Source organism: Empidonax traillii, unplaced genomic scaffold, assembly GCF_003031625.1.
Source record: "Empidonax traillii isolate 1590-97213 ecotype Southwest subspecies unplaced genomic scaffold, ASM303162v1 scaffold1:size7828297, whole genome shotgun sequence".
Taxonomy (NCBI): Eukaryota; Metazoa; Chordata; class Aves; order Passeriformes; family Tyrannidae; genus Empidonax; species Empidonax traillii.
In genome coordinates this window covers 3,675,530-3,699,225 of record NW_020955194.1, presented here as the reverse complement: position 1 = coordinate 3,699,225, position 23,696 = coordinate 3,675,530, and the positions used below count along the sequence as shown (strand labels likewise).

At 37.9% G+C, this 23,696-nt stretch overlaps 1 protein-coding gene across 5 annotated transcripts in view; it reads left to right on the top strand.

The window, feature by feature from the left end:
• SYTL5 (synaptotagmin like 5) overlaps positions 1–23,696 on the top strand; it is an 85,661-nt gene that overhangs the window by 52,196 nt on the left and 9,769 nt on the right. For 2 of the 5 annotated variants that reach the window (XM_027886370.1, XM_027886462.1), the window contains exons 7-15: positions 3,445–3,601; positions 5,199–5,328; positions 7,128–7,234; positions 11,608–11,700; positions 15,573–15,638; positions 16,572–16,750; positions 17,577–17,679; positions 19,822–19,983; positions 23,510–23,618. In XM_027886370.1, the coding sequence (XP_027742171.1) occupies positions 3,445–3,601; positions 5,199–5,328; positions 7,128–7,234; positions 11,608–11,700; positions 15,573–15,638; positions 16,572–16,750; positions 17,577–17,679; positions 19,822–19,983; positions 23,510–23,618 (1,106 nt within the window). Of the gene's footprint in view, positions 1–3,444; positions 3,602–5,198; positions 5,329–7,127; positions 7,235–11,607; positions 11,701–15,571; positions 15,639–16,571; positions 16,751–17,576; positions 17,680–19,821; positions 19,984–23,509; positions 23,619–23,696 lie in introns of all 5 variants that reach the window. The other 3 variants (XM_027886551.1, XM_027886728.1, XM_027886642.1) reach the window with 3 other exon arrangements.

The following is a 23,696-nucleotide window of genomic DNA, read 5'->3' as shown; positions in this document are numbered from 1 at the left end:
GTCAAAATTAATGGAGACAACCTTGTTGGAAATTGATAACTGAATTATTTTTTTATAAGTGCTGCAGCACTTATAAGGCAATTCAGAGTTAGTTTTCCTTCTTTAATCCATACACAGTTCACTATTTTTTTTCACTCAGATGATTAGGCCTTCTGTATCTAACCAGATTCATACCTGACTTCTGTGAGACCAGAAGTAACATTTTTGCTGTTTTCCTGGATTTGTTTTGCATTTCATTGAATAGAATAGAGATGAGTGAAGGATCTGAGACAAAACCTCAGATATCTGGTGTCTGTGATGCTTAACACTGAGATTATGCAATATGAATTAAGTAGCTTTCTGTGAGAGTTCACCAGGACAAAGGGATGCTTGTGAGAGGCCAAACTGCAAGTAAGCTATCATGGATTTAACCATAAATGAAGTAAAATAATTTTGTTTGTATAGTGGAATTCAGCACCTGGTCATCTCTGTGTACAGATCTAGAAAGATAGAGTGAAGTAGTCTGTAAAGACAGGTTTTATTTTTTATTGCCTTGCTTGACTTACACGTAAGTCATCAACTTTTAGCTTTTGCCCAGAGCCAGGGGGCAGAACTTTTTAAATTAGGGATATTGAGTCATTGGGGCAGCTTCCTCCTGCACTTGTCATCTCATTGTCACCTGGAGAGATCAGTATCCTGTGTCAAAGTGCACAGGAACCCAGCTGTGTTGCCAGGAGATTCTTTTCACAGAGGGGATGAATTATTTTACTGTCTGTGGAAGATATGGCACTTTCTAAATAGTAGCTTGTAGAAGGATTGAAGAACACATTGTACTTAGTAGAGAGATGAAAATTCCTGTCTTGCATATGCATAGTTAAAGACTTAGTTAGGTATCTAGTTTATATGTCCCTAATTTGTACAACTGAGTATTAATTATTAAAAATAATAGCAGAGCTTCCCAGGCTACCCTCCCTAACTATTCTGAGTTTCACATTGAAAATATTTGACATCTTTGGGCCATTGTAGCTGTCAAAGATTTTCCTGCATATTTATGGCTTTGTCATTGCCTTTGTCTTTTCAGCTGCATTGTCAAAATTTCGCCTTCCAGCAGGGAAATGGAGAGAGAATTTTCATTCTTTCTAAACATTTCTGTTTAAGAGATGATGTACTGAGCTGGGAACAGAGAGACCCAGGCCACAACTCCACCTCTTCAACTGGTTTATTAAAATAGTGTATTTCTACTCCAGCAAAAATGTTTGCTGATTTTGCTGCTGAATGAACTGTGAGATTGCATCAGGTCAGGATACTTCTAGGAGAAGTAATATAGGAATTTCAGGGTCATCTACACAGGCATTCTACCCTATCATACTGAGGTCTTGTCTATCACGTAGTCACGACAATGTTTTTCTTATGTTGTCTACTTAAAACGTATAAAATGTGTTGAATCTTTCTCTAACAGCAGACCGAAATAAGGACAGAGGACAGGAGAGATCTGTTAGCAGGTCTGATGTGCAAGTGCTCAGTCTGACTGAAGACTCCTGCAGAACCCCTTGCAACATGTTCTCAGAGCTTTTATCCCAGCTCACTTCTAAACACTTCTCTTAGTTTATAACAGTTTACACAGTTTTTGCAACAGAAAGTCACAACAATCCATCAGAAGTGATGTGATATGCAATAAAACTCAGGTTTTGAACACTTTGGCTGCTTTACATGCACTGGCAGATTGAGTGTGTGTGCATCAAAGTCCAACAGCTTTGACAAAACACAGATGACAGCCAGAAACTTTGATTTTTCTGACTTTGCAGCACCAAAGATGCATTTTTATATAAACAGATAAATCCAACCACAGCGTATTTAGTAGAATTTGTTGATCACTGGCTGATCAAATTAAAAAGTAGCCATGTGTGTATGGGAAATGCACATGAATAAGAGCGTGTTTATTATGCACTGTCTACTGTTGTCAATATATGAAATTGAATAGTAATTGTTAATAAGGTTACCATATGCTCTTTAAAAGACATAAACATGGTTGCACAACACTTCTAGGTAATCCTGGTCTTTGAGATGGTCCTTTTAAATTCCTTTTAAATTCCTTTTTTTCTACCAATGTGGATTCAGAGCTTGTTCATTGCTTAATGTGGCAGTGAGACTGGAGCTGTGGTGTGGCAGAGTATTTTTTCTCAGTTTAACAGTAGTTCTAATAAAAATTTAGATTGTGGTAGAGAAGATTTATACTGTAGTTACTCTAAACATGATATGACAGCCTACACCTAGTGAAGGAGAAATTCAGCTGTTGTCCAGCATGATGACAATGCCAGCAAATTTAAAACATTTATTAAGCAAGCCTCTTTTGACTGAAAGTATGCTGAAAGTTCCAGAAACTTTTCCCAGCAAATTTGTACTGCTGTTGTCCTCTGACATCATATTTTCCTTATGGAAAGAATACAATTCCTTCAATTCCTAGTTAAAAATAATTCTTAAAAATATTAATATGGTAAGTAGGACTGTATGCATATTTCTTACTGTCCTGCAAGACTTTTTGAGATTTCTCTGAAATGTGAAAAAAAATTAAAAGGTTTGAACTGATGTTTTTGGAAAAAGAAGAGCTGATCTGCCAAGAAAATTTTATGTTTACTGCAATCAGATTTAAATTAAAAATAAAATTTTAATTAGAAATGTGTGGAAATACATTTTAAAATAATTTTCATTGTTTCAAAAGGTTGAAAGAGCGCAAGAGCTTACCTTTTCTATTCCTCAATGTTCACATGGACTTACCGGTATCTTCTAGTATAAAATGTCCCATGGAAAAATTTCTGCCTGTTGTGATGTTAGACAGCAATGGTTTCTGCTACGCTGATCACAGATGGTTTTTTGTCACTTTTACTAATGTGAAACCTAGCAAGAAGACTTGTACACACTGGTTGAAAGAATTTACCACTCTGGGTCAAGAGTCTTTATTGCAACATAAACAGGACAGGGAATGAGTTGGTGTTTTTCCGGAGAGCCTGGAGAGCAGACAGCCAAGGATTTTAGACTTTCTGGAGATGGTGCTGGCATTACATTGGCTGCAGAAGTGGCCAGAAGTTTCCCTCGAAACCAAGCAGCAGCCTGGTAGGGAGGGTTGCACGAATTGTCACACCTACTGCTGGGATGTGAGTGTGGTGTGAAACGAACTCAGACAAATTGCATCTTCTGCAGCCTGGGCTGGAGCTGCCCATTTGAGCTATTTGCAGTTCTGATAGAAGTGCTGACAATACTTTTATGTATGAAATAATTGCAATTCCCCTCTGCCTGTGTTTTTTCTTTTCTGGTGACCATTTCCTTGCAGGGGATCACACAGTCCGTGCAGGGCAATGTTACTCTCGAAACCTGTTAGCACAGCTGTTTCCTTGCAGTGGTTTGCTAAATGGGTTGCCTTGGTTTGCTCAAAGCAATAACCCTTTAATACTCCTCTCTCCACCCCAGAGGGAGCACTCTTTCACTGAACAGCAGTGTTGTGGAGGCTGCAGCAGCTCATCCGAGAGGGGCTGTGGGTCCTGTGAGCAGGAGAAGTGCTCCTGTGCCTTCCCGCCCGAGGTCTCCGGCGCTCAGCACGCGCAGCATGACTGCAGATTATAGCAGGGTGAGTAGAGGGGTGTGGGGCTCACACCAAGCACAGCTGACGCCAAACAAGATGACTTGGCTGATATCTGCCCTGTTAGATTGATTTGTAGCCCAGTAAAGGCAAGCCTGACAGAGAAGATCTTATTTCTTCCTCAGTTCTGCTGGGACCAGTGAAGATCTCTGCTGGAACAGAACTTGTCATGCTCTATCAGTGATGTGGTTTTGGGTTTGGCAGACTGTTCTCTTTCGTCTAAAAATTGCTGTTGATGTCCAGCATTATATAATGAGTTTAAAATTCTGAACTGGGAGGCACAAGGGTTTGGGAATAACCTTTTTTTGGCACTTCAGGACCTTAACTAAGTGCTATGAACTAAAGACAGGACTTTCAAGCATGCAGGGTCCAGTATGCTCCCACTAACTTGTAAGGGAAACCAAAAATCTGGCATGTGCAAAAAATCAGGCCAAATTGACTTTAGTTTTTTTCTGGATTCGGACACTAGGCTCTGCATAAATTATGCCATAACACAAAATGTGTGCTAAGCACACTATCAAAATGATCCCTCTCACCTCCTGTTAGGCCTCTTGGGATGCAGGTGGCCACACCTGAGCTAGGCTGGCTGCTTTGGCTATTTTGTAATCAGCAGAAGGATGTGGCTCGTCTATCCAGGAGCAGACACTCTCTTCATTCCCAGACAACTTGCCTGTTTGCCACCCATCTTCTCCTGCTGTGCATGGAGACACCACTCCCCAATTCATTTCAGTCACCCCTCTTGAAAAATCAAGATTGTACTAGCAAGTTATCTTAAGTTGCCATGACTTAAGTGTACAGAGGAAGTAAAATTTACAGTCAAAACTTTTTGCCATCAGTGTTTGAAAAAAAAAGATGAGTGTTTAGATCAGAGCCCTATTAAATGCATCAATTTTCTTTCTAACTTCCAGATGCTTGGTCTAATATACTGCCTTTCCTAACAAAAAAGAAAAGAAGTGTTAGTATATATGAAGGGCAGTTTTGGGAACTGTAAATAAATTAACAGGTGTTACATTTATTCTTTTGTTTGGCATATAGACTGACTTGTTTTCAAGTGCATTCAATTTCTTTGAAAAATTTATTTACATCAGATGGAGTTATATTATTAGGTATTATTTTACAGGAAGGCAAAATGTCTTAATGATATCAAATATATTGGCTTTATTTAAGGGGTTATACTGGTATAATTTAATTAGTTCAAGTCCATTTGTCTCTACCCTGGCTGAAATCATAATGCTGGTATAAAACCCGCAGGTTTTATATTTTTTTTTTAAATTTATTTCTGAGTTAAGTGAACTTCTAATAGATTTGAGTATTTCAGTTCCCTGCTCTCACTCCTGATGAGCTGCTCTGATTCTTCAGCTGCAAACTCAGAATGTAAGCGTGAATCACATTTTTGTGCAAATTTTACGCATGATCAGTGCTAAGCAAAGCAGATTAGATTAGAATCTAAATATGTTCAGTAATAGACTGGTTGCTAAAGGAGCTTTGGAGTTCTGGGATCTAATAAAAATGATGTTTTTATAGACTGATAGTGAATAAGCTCAGTTTTTGTATTTAGAGGGTGTGCATTTTTTTTATTGGGCAGGACACTGGCTTAGAAAACGGCGTGATTATTCCAGCAAGTGAAAGTGTACCCGAAGATTTAGTAAAGAAGCACTGTAGGAAAGCATCTGGAACACCTTCCATTGCAGTTTCTAGGGTGTCTTTGTCATCAGGCAAGTATTAAGTCTTTTCCTTCTTTCTACCAGCCTTTACTATCAGAGGATTATTCCTATTCTTATGACTCTGTTCCTTTTGTTTTTAAAGTACAATGAAAGACCGGGTGTAAGTTTTATAAAATTGTCCATATTCATTCTGAAAATGCTTCCCTTTTACTAACCAATTTCATACCACTTCACAAGTTTTACATGAATAAAATGGTAATCCTAACCCCAGTAATATTGGCACAGTGTGAGTATTAGATAAATCACATGCTCAGAATTTAAAAGACTTCATTCACAATTGCACATTCTTAAATCATTCTCTGTGTGCTCAGTTGAATAAAATGTTACCTATCTGCAATCTGTATACAATACTACTCCGCTGCTGCCCATTAAATTTTACACCCACTTTGCCCAGAAGCAAATTTGGGAAACAAAGAGTGGTCAGAGAGCAAGCCCCATACAGACTTCATGTCATTTCATTTTGATATGTGATGCACTGAACCTGCCAGTCAATCTGTAATTTACCTCATTTCATGGGTGGCTGTCAGGTGAAAAAGGCTTACCCAGGAAGGTGCTGTCACAGCCACTTTGCAGCAGCAGGTGGAGATCCTCTTTTTCTCATCTGAAACAAGAGGCAGGAACAACCTGCACTCTTTGCTTCTCCCAATGCACTCAGCTGGCTTCCCACAGGGATAACGGAGTGGGTTTGGGTTTACAGGTTTCTCTCTGAAACACAGCAGGATTCACTTTATTGCAGCTGAATTTAGCCCAAAGAAGAAACTTTGTGGTGTATCCCACAGAGCTAATCAAAGGAGGTAATGTTCTGTACCTTAGATACTTCAGCTTTAAAGCATCTGAGTTTCTTTGAGAATGTTGTATAGTGCAACTCCAGGCAAAGGTGTTACAGATGGCTACTCCCTTATGAAGCGAAAATTTTCCTGCTACCTTATAAAATAAAGGCTTTCCTAATAGATAAGAACTGACCTCATGCTACCAAAGCAAACTGATGCCAAGCAAAATTGTGGGTAACTTAGGAATTGTCCTAGGACTCTTCACTGTCTCCTTGTTGGCAGATGTCAAAGGATATTAAGCTCAGGAGAGAGACCTTTGCTGTCATGTCAACTGTAGACCAGCTAGAAGATTCAGATTCCTATCTGCAGGATCTAAAAGTATTCTCTTCCCTCTCTTTCTTTCCAAATATATTGAAACAGGCATACAAAGAACTTAGATGAGGAGGACTAAGAAAATATTTGTCTGAGACATCTGTGTTTTATGCCTATAGAGTGGATGAGAGGACCTGTGGGACTGAAAGGAATTGCTGGAGGTCTTGAGCCTTGTTTGTTTTCTCATAATTTCTGCACAAGGAACAACATTAATGTCAGAAGTATTTTCTGCATCCATTTGTATCCCTAGAATTGCTTGATTCTGAAGGAGATGCTGAAGCGAAGTTGGTAGTGGTGGGAGGTAATCACTGTGAGAACTTGTATGGCAAGTTTTGCAATATTCCAGGCTGACAGGCCAAGACACGGGCAAAAGTTTGATCTGTATTATCATCCACAGGAGACAATCCCAGCAGATAAGCAGTGCAGGGGAAAGAAATATTGCCCAGAAGGGTGAACAGCATCAGAAACCATATTTTTCCATTTATTATATTGATGTTCAATTGTCATAGTTTTTGACAAGTAACTAAAGTATTGCTTTGATGAATTTTTTTTCTTAAAAAACAGTTGGGTTTGGGACAATACTTGTATGGGATAAGAAATATTTTGGTACAAATTATAGCAAACATTTTAATTGTTTTTATTTTCCAGACCGTAGCCGCTCTGAGATAGATTTGAGTGAATCCTTCTCTGAAGGAAATGAGGATACTCTGAGCATAAGAAGCAAATCTGTACCTAGTGCCTTAGATCAGGAACTGGTGAGTTATAAAGATGCAAATGTTTATCTGGTGGAAATTCTGTTTGTTTAGACTTATCAAAAGCAGCACTGTATGTATATCTATATAAAATCTGGCCTGAAAATAAATTCCAGGCAATAAATTACACATGCTCTGAAGTTCTGTTAATTCATACTTTCATAGATTTTAATTTTGATGCTGATAAATTCAATACTTTGAAGACTTTAATCTTTATCTGGTTTGGCTTTCCCCTTATTTGTATTTTTAGCAAATGAAGACCCGACTTGCTGTTCTTCCCCTGTTGTTTCCCTCCTTTTCCTGTTGAGTCTTCTATACATCTCCATGTCTTTTTTTGTGTATTTTATGGACTGCTTTTACTGAAGTAATTCACAATTTCCTTCTCCTCTTATGCACATATCCAAGCTATGCAATGTGCAGATGTGCATCAGTGCTATAAAAAAACATCCAAGCTTGTTAAATATGCATGAGGGAGGAAAAAGTTATTTAAACAGTTCTTCATGTAATCTCAGTTTATTCTAAAGTTTCCAAATATGTGTTTGTCACTTATGCATTTTGTCTGTTGTCATAATCCTTCCCTACCATCTGCTCTTTTCCGAAGAGCACTGGTCACGGGAGATGTCTTCCCTCTTTGTAGAGTTTGATACTTCTGTCTTGGTGGAAAATCACATGCTGGGATTTCCATCTGTTTCTTGGACTGTTAACAGTCAGAGAATTTGCCTGCAGCATTGCTTTGAGTTATTCTTTAAGGAGTGCATCAGATGTTGGTGGAAGAAAAACTTAAAAAATAAGTGGTTTATTTTTAAATTGTAATCAAGAAAAAGTATATGTCCTTTGTTAAGAAGCTGGAAAATATTGCAGAAGAAAAGCATAAAATAAGAAAATACAGACTTTAAATTTCTTTATATCAGTTCTCTGCTCTAATTTACTGGGTCTGATGGTTACTACTTAGGTATTTCTCTGAGGCAGATGTCAGAGATGACAAGTCCAGAGAGGTTTTCTGTTCTTTGATTTTTGTCTTCCTCTTATTCAGAGGCAGCTTTTTATTTTTTCTATTTTTTTTTCCTTTTTCTTTCTTGCTGACTCTAGATGAAATTTTCAATTGCACTCAGCAAATCTCTAGCTTCTTTGTTAGCGTAGGGGACCTCTCTTGTGGCATAACCTTGATTTAGTTGCTCCAGGGTCCGTGAGAGCACTCATTCCCTTTAAAAATTCATTCATAACAGGATTCACAGATCTCTGATTCTACTCATGTCCTCTCTTTTCTCTGCCTTATGACATGAATTGATTGCATTCATCAGCTTTAGTGTTACCATATTTTTCAGGGTAGTTTGACTCACAGAAGTCCTTAATAATCTTGTCCTATCATCATTATGGATGCAGTGTTTTAAGATAAAAGCTGTATTCCTGCTGGAATTCAGTCTGATGTTCAGTATAACTTGATGCTTGATATAAGAGATAAAGAGAAAGAGATCTGATGAAGGTAACAACTGCTCCAACATCCTGAGAAAAGTTGGGAAGTTATACCTCCTTTCCTCTCAGCTGACTGATGGAGCTGGCTGAGGTCCTTTAGTCCTGGGCCATGGGAGCTGACAGCAGTGGTGTGGGAGATGCCACGTGTCAATAGCACATGCAGATTGCTGGAATTTATCAACTGAAAGGATGGCAAAAGGCTTTCAGCTGCTTTGCTCCCACCTTTATCAGGAAAACCCAGTACACATACAGAGAAATCAGCTGGAAAATTGAATGGATATTTTGCTTCCCTAACTTACTGCTGTTTTTGATAGTAAAAAGGGACAACTCCCAGAAAACCACCTAGTGTGGTAGATATTTATCAAGGAACAGAGGGAACCAGTTAAATTTAGTGTTCAGGTGGGAGCACCTTGTCTAGAGAGGTGTGTGTTGAATTGCTCACCAAGTGGTGTTCATGCTCAGCTGCTTTTTCAGAAGTAATTGGATGATGTGCATTTTATAACCCCCACTGGAGACCACGAGATTAATATCCTACTAGCTCTAACTTTAATAAGCTAATAACACTAACCAATTATGTAGTCGCAGTTCTGTGACACCTCCTGAGAAACACACTCATCTTGGTGCAAAATGAACAAAGAGCATAGGTTAAACATTAACACATTAACTTTTTTTTTTTTTTTAGGTTTTTTTTTTTTTTTTTAGTTTTAGCTAAATTAGCAGTCCTCAGGACTCTGTGAAACACTGTCAGTATTTGAGTGTCTAGACCTGAAACACCCCAATCTGAGGATGCTGCTTACCCTTTTTTTTTTTTTTCTCTCTTGTGTTTTATTATTCAGCAAATAAATGTAGCACTGTTTATTTTAAAGTTCACTGGTATACATACAGCACTGTAAAAGAAATATTTTTATATGTATTACCAGAACTGCTTCTTCCTGTTATCTGGGCAAGAAAGAAAACTGTGTTTTCTTGTTACAAATTTAAAACTAGAGTACATCATTTGAATTCTGAACTTAGTGAGGGAAGTAGAAATGAAGGGTAGACTGGGGTTTTTTTGTTTGTATTTCAGGTTTTTGGTGGGGATTACTTTTGTAGGATTCAGCTCTCTGTCTACCTGAAATAGTTTGTTCTGTTGTGCCTGGATCTCCATGGATTTTTCCTTTTATATATTTATATATATTTCCTTAAATATTTATAAATATCTATAACTTCTTTTTTTTCTGTGGAATGGTAACACTGCCTTGAATAGGTTAGAAAGGTATGAGACCAGCAGAAGAAACTCATGGCAAGAACATGAATCCAAGAGAAGTGTTTTCTTCAGCATGTAAATCCCAGTCCCAGTTAGTGATAGATTGTCCTGATTTCCCTCTGCTCAATATTAAATATGTGGTTACAACTGCAAAATGGTGATAGAAAATTTTGCATCACTTTCAGCTGGCTTTAATTCAATCACTGGAGCAGAGGAGAAGAGACGTAACAGCTGGTTTTATGCACACTAACAACAAATGTACTGCAGATCTTTTATGTAAACTGTGACAGTGACTCTCCAGCAGCTTTTCTTCTCTGCTCTGTTTTTCCTGATTAGCAAAGCAGTTCTTGAGACCCCTGAATTTGAATACAGTACTTTTCTGTTTAGTTTCAGAGTGAGAGCAACCAAGCAATAGAGACTGAGGTAGGCCAAAACATGAAACTTTTATAGCTGCAAAGCAGATATAAGGAGGTTGATAATTTGACTTGCATTGAAACTAAAAGCAGAGTCTTTCCAAAAACCTGCCATAAGGTCTTAGGAAACACTTGAAATTTCCAAACTGTACTTAATAGGATAATTATCTGTTGGCATTTTTTCCTGTTACTTTAAGCAAAATTTAAGAGTTGTATTAGAACTATCAACCAGATCTTGTTTCGTTTTAGATTTTACTTTATTGCTGTCCTTAAACAAAATTATTTTTTCTATATACAATTTAAACATGTTACAGTTCAGTCTCACTTTTTAAAACTCAAGCACAAATATGAAGTTGTGCAATTATTGACTTTCCTCCCTTTTTTTTTGTTAAGACAGTACAAGAATTTTAAAAACTGCCTATCAGCTGGGTTTTTTGCTTACCTCTCAAATATATTCAGTGTGTATGAGGGCAGGTTTCTTCCCATGTGGTTTGACAAGGATCCAAGGCTTTCAGCACTGCCTGTTAAAGGGTGTCTGCTTTAACAATTGTGTCCACGAAATCATCTCCAAACACTGCAGCACGAAGTAATGCAAATCATGTGCTTGTCTACTTGTGTAACTGTGACTGGCGCAAATGTGGGTAATAATTGGTAAACTGGATTTCTGGATTCTAAAAATTTTGTCTTGTATGAACTTGTAACCTGGGCTGTCCCAGTCAGTTATCTAATGGCTCTTGGCTACACATGTCTTCAGGTAAACTATGATCAGTGGTGCCACTGGAATGGGACCTTAATTCACTCATTTACTTTTTAAAGATTTAACAGATTCTTACCATGTCCCTCCAAGATTTTCAAAGCTGAATTCATGAATGCAAAATAGTAGCAAGCAGAATAAGTCAGTTCACATGGGATTGTTAGTAGGCATGGAAGTGGGGGTTTGTTTATGTGCAGCTGTTGGCCATGCAAAGATATATGCCTCCAGAATAAGAGATGAAGTGTATTTGTGAACTTTTCCAGTTCTTAAACAATTGAACCCTGAAACCGTAAGAAAGCCTATTCCCCTTGTCCTCTGTGCCTGTGCAAAGATGTGGAAAATGTAAACCAAAATTCCTCTAGAGAACAGAATTTGCATGCATCCTGCACTGTCTTCCTGGAGTGGAAAACCTGTGAAACAAAATTAAGTGACAGAGACAGACCAAATACAGAGCAGAACGTGACAACTAAAATGCCTGTTTGTCATTTAGGATTATCTGGATGAAAGAGAAGAAGATATTGATGCCATAGTGGCCTCTCGTTATTCAAGAAAACACGAACATATGACAAGTGGATTATCAACAGTAAGACCTTGAATAGAAAACATATGCTTTTTCCTTCCACAAAACATCATCTTTCCTCTAAAAAGGAATTTATCTTCATATCACTTAGCAGCAGATCATCTTTCATCCTGCACTTAAGAAATGTCCTTTAATTTTAGATAGATTTTCTATTATATTTTTGATGCCATTCAAAGCTAAAGTGCTGTTCTTTGCAGTGCATGAGAAGAGAAAACTATTTTTCATACTCATCAGCAGATTTCCTCACATGCTCAGGCTATTAACAATCTTGCATTTGGGGAAGGCAAACGGTGTTTGTGGTAAGTGACTGTTCAACTTTGCAGAGGAGCACTTCATCTTAATTTAATTGAAATTAAGAGAACAAGGCTATAGTGGGATCTTCCATCTCAAACCACTTTCTGATTGTTCAGATTCTTGGGACACAAATACTTGTCTGTGTGTTTGAGTACATATTACCATCATTGTCCAGCTGCAAATAACTTCTCCCGTTCTTTATGACATGATTACTGTGCCACCCACATCTGAAAAGTATAACAGTGAGGAGGGAGATTTGGGGATTTGGGTTGGTGACAAAAAAAGGATATCTTAATTTTCAGGTTATAACAGGTGTTTTTGAGGTGCAACAAAATTGGAATAAGAAGCCTTATGCAGTTTTTTATGCTCTCTGTTATTCACTGGGAAAGGAAATGGATGATGCAAGTAGCCTTTACCATGTCTAGTTTATTACTATCTGCTGTATACCTCATTTTTTGGGATCTGTGGGCAACTGATAATATTTTCAGAGAAATCACGAAGTCCTCCGTGGCCACTCTTCTCTATGACTTGTGTCTGGGAATTGCTCTGGATAGCATAGAGAGTATCATAAAATTGCAACAAACTAGGTAGAATGTCAGTGTTGAAGTTTTGAAGAGAGATGGTGAGTCTGTATATTAAAAGGGAAGAGAAAATTTGGTCTATGACAATAACCACTGAACTGTCTTTTCTAGACTGCATCTCCTTTAGTCCCCATGCAAGCAGGGCCCGGGAAATCCCTACCTACGTTCTTGATCCCAAAGAGATGGAGATGGCTGAACCCAAGCTTGGCTTACATGGAGATGAGAAAAGGCTGGGAATATTACCACCATAGAGTATTTTGATGTCTTAGATCTGGCCATGTCCAGACCGTTTTTCATTCTGATTCGTGTAGTTGTCAGAAACAGGCACAACAGAGACGTGCAGCTCTTCACACCAAATCAGACTTGAGCACATCCAGCCTCTTGATACTGGTCTAATTACACCCACTCAGCCAAAGCTGGCTGTGACTCATAGTATCCACTGCCTGCTGGTCCCATGGATTCTATAGAAAAATAATTTTTATTTTCTCTGAGTATTGATAGGAGGGCTGCAGGTGCTCAAGTTCTTTCTCTGATTCAGCCACTGATTGAGGAACTGCATTTGGAGATCCTTCCCTCTGTGCTGTAGACAGTGTTCTGTCTGTGTGCTGGGGTTTGTCCTTTGCTGTAGATTTCCCTCTGACCTTTTTCTCAAGCAGAGTTCAGTTTTTCCAGTGCTGTAGGTTTGAGATAATCTCTCATCTCAATGCTTTCCTTTCTCCATGGCATGATATTTAATGTCACTCCATGCTATGTTAATGACAAAGTTGTGAATGGCAAGCTGCTTTTCTCTGCAACAGCTGGTCAATTTTACAGGTTCTTTTTTTTTTTTTTCATTTCCCCTTGAGTGTGTTGCTAGTTAACTACATTTCCCCATCTCTTATTTTTGCCTTCAGACTGATTGTTAAGCCTTTGAACTTCTTCATTGTATGTTTTTTTCATGTGCTATCCTTCAAGTGACTGTGTACTATTGAATCATACTGAAATAACATGATTAATGTACAGTAATGTCTAACTACATGGTTTTTCTCCTTTTTTTCCCTTTTTTTTAAATCTGAGTATTTAATGTAAGTATGTCTAGTCTGACAAAGGGCATTTGAGAAAAAAAGGAGAAGTATCACAAGGGGTTAAAAAAAAAACTTGAGATCTACCTGCAACATGAGTGAGCAAAAATGGAAGTGGAAACTGCATCTCTTGAGAAACTGTATCTCAAAATTTTAGAGTAATTTTCTTTGCATTTTCCCAGTGCTAAAACATCAACTATGTATTTAGTTTTCCCTGTATCCTTCACTGACTTCTTTCCCAAGCATATTTATGCGGTGTTGTCAAGACCCTTCACATCAGTAAGACTAAATGGTTCCAGTGCTTTACTGCAGCAATGTGATGCAAAACAAATATAATTCTTAGGGAGGTACTAAAATGAGGCTCTGCATCCTTCATATGTGATTGTTGTTTACTACTCATGGAACTGGCATATGAGTATATTTCTTAAGGATTAGACATTGTAATGGCCAGTGTAAATGCTACAGAACGGTGTCCTGTGGGGAGGATGGGGTAGACAGTGAAGTATATAAAGTTCTATTAAATTTGTGTAATTTTATTTGTGGTTTGTAAACAATTCAAAAATTGTGTATGCATAAATTCTAGGGTCAAAGGTCTGTTTAGGATTTCCTGCTGTGTTTTTTTTCTCAGTTCTTTATCCCTTGCTGCCTGCTTACCTAAATATTGAGGAAAAATGTATTTGGATTCAGTAAAGAACAACTCATCCACCTCCTTGTTTTGGTATAACCTTTTCATTTTTATGAAGTGGGCATACAAGTTGTTATAGGGATAATTTAGGCATTTTGTAGCTGATACTGGAACTGTAAAATTCACTGACAGTTTCAAAGGAAGCGATGTTCAAGGATACTCATTTTCATGGATGCCAGAGGTGGAAATGCATAAATGGTAAAGGCTGGAAGGCAAGTTAGGAATAGAAGGAAACAAGACACATTTGTTGGTATGTGTTGATAATTTTCCAGTAATTTTATGCAGTTCTGTTTGTGGAATTTCAGCCAGTTATAGAAAGGATTAAAAGGACAAGCCTTTTTTTTTTTTATTTTTTAATTAAGGATAAAGAAGGTCAGCAGAAATACGTTAAAACCACCTTTTTTTGCTGTTTATTTTTCCTACATTGTGTATAAAATTAACTTTATGGGTAATAATTGCTTATTTAAATAATTTTTTTTCATATCTGTTGTTTACCACATTGACACAGAACTGTTTACCCCTCCAGCCTTCTGTGCTGCAGGGCCCTTTGGCAAAGTGCTCTAAGAGTTGGGTTTTGCCACAGACAAATTCTTTCTGTGTGGCTCTTTCCCTTGACTGTGCTCTTCCCTGCAGCTGGTAAGGAAGGAGGTAGATTAAGATATACAGTTTCCCTTGAGGTCCTTGGTGAGATTTCTGGATCCTGCTCTAGCAAGTAGAGGGAAAATATTTCCCCCAATAACTAAATATGGCTTCTTTTTTTTTTTTTTTCCATAGAGTGACATGTTTCTACATTTTTGTGCATTTGTCTTTTATTCTTATGAACTCCACAGAGAAACTATAATTTCTTGCAAAGGCACTGATGCTGCAAATACAGGAATGCTTAGCTTTTCAGTAGCTCCAGGGAGTATTGACTACATGCACATGTAAATGAGAACAAATCCAAACATAATCCAATATGAATCCAAATCTGCTGAGCTGGTGGTCTAAAATATAACTTATTTAGTTTGATACAGAGATTACACCTCATTTCTATTTAATTACCTCAAACTACACATCCTTCAATACTTGAAATATATGGAAAATACAGCATTTCTCTGATTTAGTGATACCCTTTTTCTTCTTTTCTCACTATGGCTTTGCAATGCAAACTTCTTTTACCTGTCTGTATAGGTAAAGATTTCTCACTGTACTTACTCTTATTGCATCAATCTAATGCTCTTTTCTCTTGATCTTTTTGCACTGCCTTCTTTAAAGAACTCCCCAGAAGGCTCTGACAGAAAGTGGACATATTTAAATGTGCCTGAAACAGACGGTGATACTGTGAGTTCTCCTGAATCCTCTGCTTAGCTAACTTTTAAGGTTTCTCTCTCTTTTCTCCCTTTCTGTTGAAGACTGTTACCTGTGTGTCTTGCAAGGTTCTTGTGTGTTAGAATTTAGATGGTTATGCATGTTTTTGAGGAGTCTTGCTCAAGGACTCAAAAGAAAATGTGCACCAGGTTTCTTGAATGCTCTGGGAAGTATGGATATTGCTCTGATTTTCTTTAAGAAATATTCAGTTCTTTCCTAACTGTAAACTTTTGGAAAAGGAAATCCTCAAGGCAATTCTCTGCATCTTATTAGTGTAAAGAAAAAGTGTTTGGGGGGTGAAATATTATGCCGTAGTGGAAAATTTTGTGGGATTATTACCAAACATTTTTGGCTTTACAAAAATGGCAGAAATTGAATTTTACTTTTTGTTTCAGAATTGCTAATGAGAAGTGGGTTGCACTTTAAACAAATACGGTTTTATGCCATCTCCAACATGGGAAGCATCCTTATACATTTTTCTAAGGGTTCTGTCAGTAGTTGTCTTATGACACTCAGTAAAAATTAGGTGACCAGCTGAGCCAGGAGGTGATTTTTTTTTTTTTTCTGCTTGGAACCTACGTGAGCTTACAATTTATGTAGCCTGTCTACTCTTCAGTTCACCCATTAATTAAAAGGTGGTAACTAAGATTTAGTCACGTTTATAAATAGATTTGAGTCCTGCATGTATAAACATCATCTGTCTGGAAATTTAAACTATTATTAACTGTAATTCTTACTCCCTTTTACACCAAATTGTGTTATTTCTATTCTATGATCTAGATATGTTTTCATAGCAAGTCCTAACAAGTGTGATAATATTGCATGGCTATAGCTGTATGAAGAAAGCAGATTCTGGAAGAGAATAATGTGTTTCAGCCTCTAAGACCTTTTTCTCTCCCCCTCCAGACGAGCATTAACAGTATGCTGAGTGTGTACAGTGAAACTGGTGACTATGGCAACGTGAAGGTCAGCGGGGAAATCCTTCTCAATATCAGCTACATCTACAAAACAGGTGCCCTCAACATCCTGGTGAAGAGCTGCAGAAACCTGGCCATTGGAGATGAGAAGAAGCAGAGGACAGATCCGTAAGCACAGAGAAGAATCTCCTTAAACTCCGCTAGGGGTGTCCTCCTCCACTATCACAATCCGGGGCTGTGATAGAAGCCTGTGAATTACAAGCCCACATTTCAGTGATGGTTGGGTTTGGGTTCCCTGTGGGAAGTGCATTTTCCATGTGCTTCTTAGGGCAACATGTGCCTGCTCTGGGGAAACAATAAGATTACCTAAATTATCAACATGTTTAATAGTAAAAGGACAAAAATATGAAGTAATAGGGAGGAAACGTCAATTTTTTTACTTCTAGAATCAAAACTGAAGTACACGAGAAGAGTGATGGGAGGGAGGGTTAGAGATAATTTTGTTTTCATGCATCCATAAACTCACTTTGCAAGTACCATGTTCTCTGAGTTTGTCATTACAGTTTTCAGCATAATATAAATTCTCTCATCAGACAGTAATAATTAGTGCCTCTAATCATAAGTAATTCTGTAGTATTTAAGTTATGAAGTTTTTATTTATCTTGTAATTTTAGTGTGTGCTTTATCATATGTAACCAGCCAGTAATTACATACTGCAAAAGGGACAGTGTTAGAAGAGCTTGCTGCATTTCTGAGGATGAGTAAATTAATTTAGCTCTGCCTTTTGTTATTCTGACCCTATCTGACTAACATTTCTATGTTTTTCATTAAAGACCGTATCTTTCCACTTTTCTCATATTTCTTTTGCCCATTTACACTGTTTGTACTGCAAAAATTAATTTCCTCATATGTGTTGCTAATGCAGCAATGTCAGGTCCTTGCTCAAACTGGCCATTTTTTATTCCTTGCTAACAATTTACCACTTGATCTGCAGGTATGTCAAGGCGTACCTTCTGCCTGATAAGTCCCGCCAAAGTAAGCGCAAGACCAAAATTAAAAGTAACAGCACCAATCCAGAATTTAATGAGATGCTGAAGGTGAGAACAGTCTCTCTCTCAGGCTGTGATGAATGTTTCACTTGTTCTCAAGGGTATTTTCTATATATGTTCTGCTATGGGGATTAGAATCTGGAAGAGGTGCCTCAAAAGGGAAGGTGTTTAAGCAAAAGCATTTAGTAAACATATAAGTTGCAATTTCTGGCTTCCAGCATTAAAGAGCTGGTTTTGTTCGATTCTCCCCTTCACAGGTAAAATGTCTATTAGTTTCTACAGATCTCTTTCAAAACTGTTGAAGTTCCCATCTAAACTGAGCTTAGAGTTGTTAAAAGCACCTTAAAGATTTTGTGTGCCTGATGCTGAAGTAAACCTGGATTAAAACTTCCCATCTAACTGATTTTGAAGAGAAAAATAACATTCTGCAGTAAAATCTGAATTCTTCTGGAGGCTTCAATTTATTGTTAAGGCAGACCTTTTCTTTGATAAGAAAAGGTCAACAACTGTTTCTCTACTTGCCTCCCTAATAAGCTGTGGCAAAGTTCATTCTCTGTTGCAAAAGATAAAGATGGATTACTTCCTTGAGGACTGGTGGAGCACAGCATCCAGGTTCTCTTTCCTTGCCTTTAACCCATGTCCACTAAAGAGGGTGAACTGTTTTGAGCTCCTCACAAGCCTCTTATTCACCTCTCTGGCTCTGTGGTGCAGGTGGGAATGACAGAGTTCACTGCCTGTCTGGGACCTGGACCTCAAGGCTCCTGATTATTCCCTTTGGAGAGAGTTATCCAGCGGGGTGTCATGAGGCCAGAAACTGCTTTTATTTTCTCCTGAAATATTTCTTTTTGTAATTTCAGTTATGTTTTAAATAAGTTTCTTATAATAGAGGCAAATAGATGTTCCCTGGCCCGTATACTTGGCTTAACCTGGCTACAAAACCATTTTGCAGGCACACACACTTGGTCTGGCCAGACTGCTTGCCAAAGGAGAGTCTCTTTTATAGTGTTGTTTTTAAATGGTATATAGTAAAGTTAAGACCTGCTTGAACTGGAAAAAGAAGATGTTAGACTTAATTTAGCAAGTAACGCAGCACTAAAGTTGTTTGTTGGTAGGGAACTGGGTGAGGATATGGCCTAGAAACTTCTGAAAAATACAAATTGTAACAAAAAGGGCTTACTTGAATTGTGTGTAGGTAAGCAAGAGCTACATCTCTTCATCCCAACTAAAAGTCCTGTTGAAAAAGAAAAGAAAAATAATTTGATCCGTCTGCATTGATCTACCTCTTTGACTTTTACTTCATTGTTGCAGAAGATGACATTTCTCACAGTGGAACTGTGTTGGCATCTGTGATTAAGCTTTGTAGACACATCTATACATTAATAACCAATTGACCAGAGTGTTTTGGCTTTTGGAGAGTGTGTGTCTGTGTTCAGACGCAGTTCCTGATGCAAAAATAAGGCATCTGGGTCTCTTCAGCCAACATTATGAGAAGAGTGAATTTCAGGGAGTTAATGAGCTCTTTTTCTAAAAGCAGAGTGTGCAGAGCAAGAATTCCAGATGTTTATTATCTTCTGTGTATTTGCTAGACTATAATGTTTTTTCAGATGAGTTTTTTAATTGCATTCAAAACCATCAATGGTTCCTTAGACTGATACTCTCAGTGCATGCCTTGCAGATGCAGTTGTATGTGTTTTCAGAACAATTTTTCATAAGTTACAAAGGCAAAACTGGAAAGGAGAGGATGCTTTCTATAAACTAGTGTTCAGCAGATTCTCTTTAGGGATGAAAGAACCAACGCGCTTTCTTCTTATGAACCAAACTTTGATGTTGATGCGCTTCTTTTACACAAACTTGTAAGGAATTAATAGGGTCATAGTTTTAAGCATCATAATTTACTTTATAATGATAAATACCGAGTAAATAATACGGGGAAAAAAGAGCTCCACAACTGTGATAGTAACATAAATTAACACAGAATGCAAAAAGCAAAGAGCGAGATTTCACATTAACATTATGAGTTTTCTGGCTAGATCAGTCTTGTTTGCATGGAAAACAAATCTTTCTTTCATGCTCCATTTGTTAGCTGCCGTGGGCTCTGTGAAATTGAGCTAAAGCTGTTAAAGGCTCAGTGGAAACTATTATTTCTGCTTATTCTGAAAGGGGTTTTTTTTCTCTTTTTTTTGTTGGTAGTATGTCATCAGTCACACACAGCTGGAAACCAGGACCTTACAGCTTTCTGTCTGGCATTATGACAGATTTGGACGCAACAGCTTCCTTGGGGAGGTGGAAATTCCATTTGATTCCTGGAACTTCGAAAATCAGGGCGATGAGTGGTTTGTGCTCCAGCCCAAGGTAAGGCTTTCCAGGGTTGGTGAAAGTGCTGTGAAGCAAATTTAGCAACACTTAGTTATTTTTTCCTTTGGAACTTGCTTAACGACAATTAAAAAAAAAAAATCTCTGTTCTTTAGTCAGTGAAAGATTACTGGTTTTAAAGTCTTCATGAAAACTTCACATGTGATTGGCTACTTAAAAAAAAAAAAAAAAGCCCTTTTAAATAAACCGTAAATTCATCTTGTAACAAACTGCAATAGAAAAAAATTACCTAGTAAATAGATTTTTTTTTTAAAATAGTGCATAAAATAAAGGGCTGTCTTACCACTCTCCCTACCCAACCCCTAAGAGTTTATTGAAGAAACAGACTTTTTTTTTTTTCCTAATTTGAAGTGCTTTACGCCTTTCAGCTGTGACAAAATGACTCCTTAATCTCTCATTCACCTTAACTAGAAAGGTCCATGATAAGCCTTCTCAGCCAATAAATCAGCTGGTCTGTGAAACACTGTACCTAGCAAAGGACAGGATGACTCCCTGTCTCTAGTGCACCACCTGCTTTGGGAAAGGTATTTGTTTTTGGAAAAGATTTGAAGAACTATTGTAAACTAGAGGATTAAAGGCTTCTGCCTTGCTTGCTCCTGCAGCAGCAATAATCCCCAGGAATTCTGCCATTTCAGAAAAAGTATCTTTCTTGTCGTGGAAAAATATGAGGTGTGCAACAAACATTGTCAAGATTGACTCGATGACTTGTTTGCTCTGTTTTCATTACATTTAAAGAAATAGTATTACATTTGGGGTTTTGGGAGAATGTGTTTGGTTTGTACCTTTCTCTCAGGTGGGAGATGGATCCAATTGCTGTGTAATTTATTTCTAGGTATAGCCCTTTGCAAGGCTTACACTTAAACTGTCACAAATTTGTATTTTTAGTAAATAAATATGGAAATAGATCTTTTCATTGAACATTTACACGCCTCATGCTTTATGGGAGGCAAGGTCCTAGTTCAGTTTATTCTGTGGGGGTGACCACCAGCTCTTCCTTCATGGGCAAGACCAGGTGAGACCAGGAACAGCAATTGGCTAGTGATGATAAACATGTTTCAGCCAGCACTATGTCCAAGCCACGATACACTGTCCTCTTCTTACAAGCTTGCTTCATGTAATTCACTTTTCTAGGATCTGCTCTTGAAGTAGAGGAAATGTCAACTCGATCTCCGTCACAGCTCTGGCTGGTGTCAGGTTTTGCTTTTATTTAGTACCCACCTGTCTACAACAGTAACACATCAAGTAGTTGTTTTGCTTGCAGTTTGTATGGTCTCAAATTGAGTTTATCATGCAGTAATCTGTCACCTCAATTTCAGTCTTTAAGGATTTGTGTGGGTAGGGTTGGTTTCTTTTAATCCTAACATGGAAAAAAAAAAAAAAAAAGAACAAACAAACCCAAATGAAAAAAGACAGTCATGAAGCTCTCCTGCTCAGAAAAAAAAATGTAGTGAAGTGCTAAACATTTCAGCGATTCCAGCTGGAAGGTGTTGTCTTATTATTTTCAAAGTAATTCAAAGGATTTTTAAATTACTTCATTTTTGCCAAAGAAAGCAAACACAGAATCAGTCTTGTCTGCCTCCTAAGTTGTTACAAATAATGTTTCTAAACTTAAAACACTGCTGGGGTCTTTGATTAGCAAATATAATGCTTCCTTAAAACAGCACAAGTTAAAGTACGTGCAAATGACATACTGCTCTCCTATATGAACTGCCTGATAGAGGCAGCAATGGAGTAATGGCAGTGAAACATTTCCTGGGTTTTATTTCAGTGCTTTATTTGTTCTGTCATGAATCATTTAGCTCCTTTAGTGGAAAGGTTGGAGACTTTAAGTCATGTTTCTTCCATGAACCTTGAAAGATCTGTTGTCAAGAGGAATGTGGTTAAATCAGAAAAAGGAGAGAAAATAGTTCTGTGTTTAAAGAGGGGACAGAGTCTTGAGTCATGTTGTATGTGGGTTTGGGGCAGAGGTTGACGATTTTCTTCTGATATTAGAACTTCCACAATTGCTTGTCCACTAGCAGAACAGAAAACAAATTAATCCTTGCTACCTTTATGGGAAAGTCGATTCCAAACTTGCTTAATTTAGACCATAAGAGAGCTGCCCGACTGGCAAAATGTAGATGTTGAGCAAATTATTCCAAAACCATTTACTACAGGTTTTCTTTGTCCTTTGCGGTAGCAGCTGACAATGGACACTGGTGTGGGGGGACTGTTTTTCTCAGTCAGTGCAACAATGCCTGTGCTCCTGTAAAACTGCTTCAAAGTCACAAAAGGGCCGTGTTGTTATCACTAGAACTGCTTTGTTCTCTGTTTTATCTCTAAGTGGTGCAGACTTAGCCCCGCTGAGCATGGTTAGTGCTCAGCCTGGAGTCTGCGATGTGAAGGCAGTGCTGACTCTGTCCCCATCGCTGTATGTATTTCTACTGGGATTTTTTTGGTTGTTTCTCTTGCTAATAGAATTTTGACCTTCTTGGGGAGTCAGCAAATAAACTGAATGCATCTTAGAGAAATACAGTCACAGATCAGGCATTTCTCTATTAACAGTTCTTTAAAGGCTTAGGTGGTGCCTTGGTGTGTGCCTTGCAGTTCTGGAGGATCCTCTTCCTTTACACATGTGCTTTGTCCCTGTGAGGAGATCAGGAAGATTTGCTTGTACCCAAACCAAGCACTGAAGCATGAACAGAAATCAAATTGAAGAATGGCTTAGGTTGGAAGGAATCAAATCATCTAGTTCCAACCATCCTGCCACGGGCAGCTCTCTCTGTGTTACACCTATTGTTCACAAATGCAGTTTCTAATTTCTTACAACGTGAATAAGAGTTCAGCATAGTGTCAGTGAAGGTCTAATGTTATTTTAACAAGGAAGATCTGAAGAGCACTGAATGTGTTCTTCCTGGGCAAGATTCAAATGTTTATAAAACAAAAAGATGCAGAAATGCAGAAATTGTAGCTGTGTAGAAAAGGAAAAGGACACTGAGAACAACAGTTTTCAAGAAGTTTTTCTGTTTCAGAGCTGTAGTCTGCTCCCCCTCACCTTTTTTACCCACATATCTATTCAAAGAGTGACTCAGGAGTGATTCCTCTAAAATACATGAAACTAAAATGCAGTTTAAAATCTTGACTGGAGGAAATAAGGGATGATTGTCACCTTAAGTCAGCTACAGCTTACATACCCAGAAATAAGTTTTAGGGGTTTTTTTGCTGTTGGTTTGCTTCACTTGTTCATGCTAGATAACTTTCTCCTCTGTATGTTCACTGAACAGTGTCTAATGCCACATGGGTTTATTTTTCTGAGAACTTGCATTCCCTGGCTCAGAAAGTTTTCTAAAACGTGATTGCTTTCAACCTGAAATGTCTAATTACCTGAAAGTGGGCTGGTGCGTCTTGATGTGTTTAAGAAGCATTTCAAACACTATGTTAGTACAACAAAGTTATAATCAAAATCACATATATGAATGATTAACCTTAGCTGGTTTTCTGGTTGGTTTGTTTGTTTTCTCTTCAGGTGGAGGTTGCGACAGATTTTGGACTTCAATATAAAGGAGAACTGACAGTTGTTTTACGTTACATTCCCCCAGACAGAAACCTAATGCTTCCTCTAGGGCAGTTTCAAGGTAAAACAAACATTAATGGCAGCATTATAATATAACATCCCTCTGAGTATTAAAAATCCTCACCTGGGGCAAAGTAAT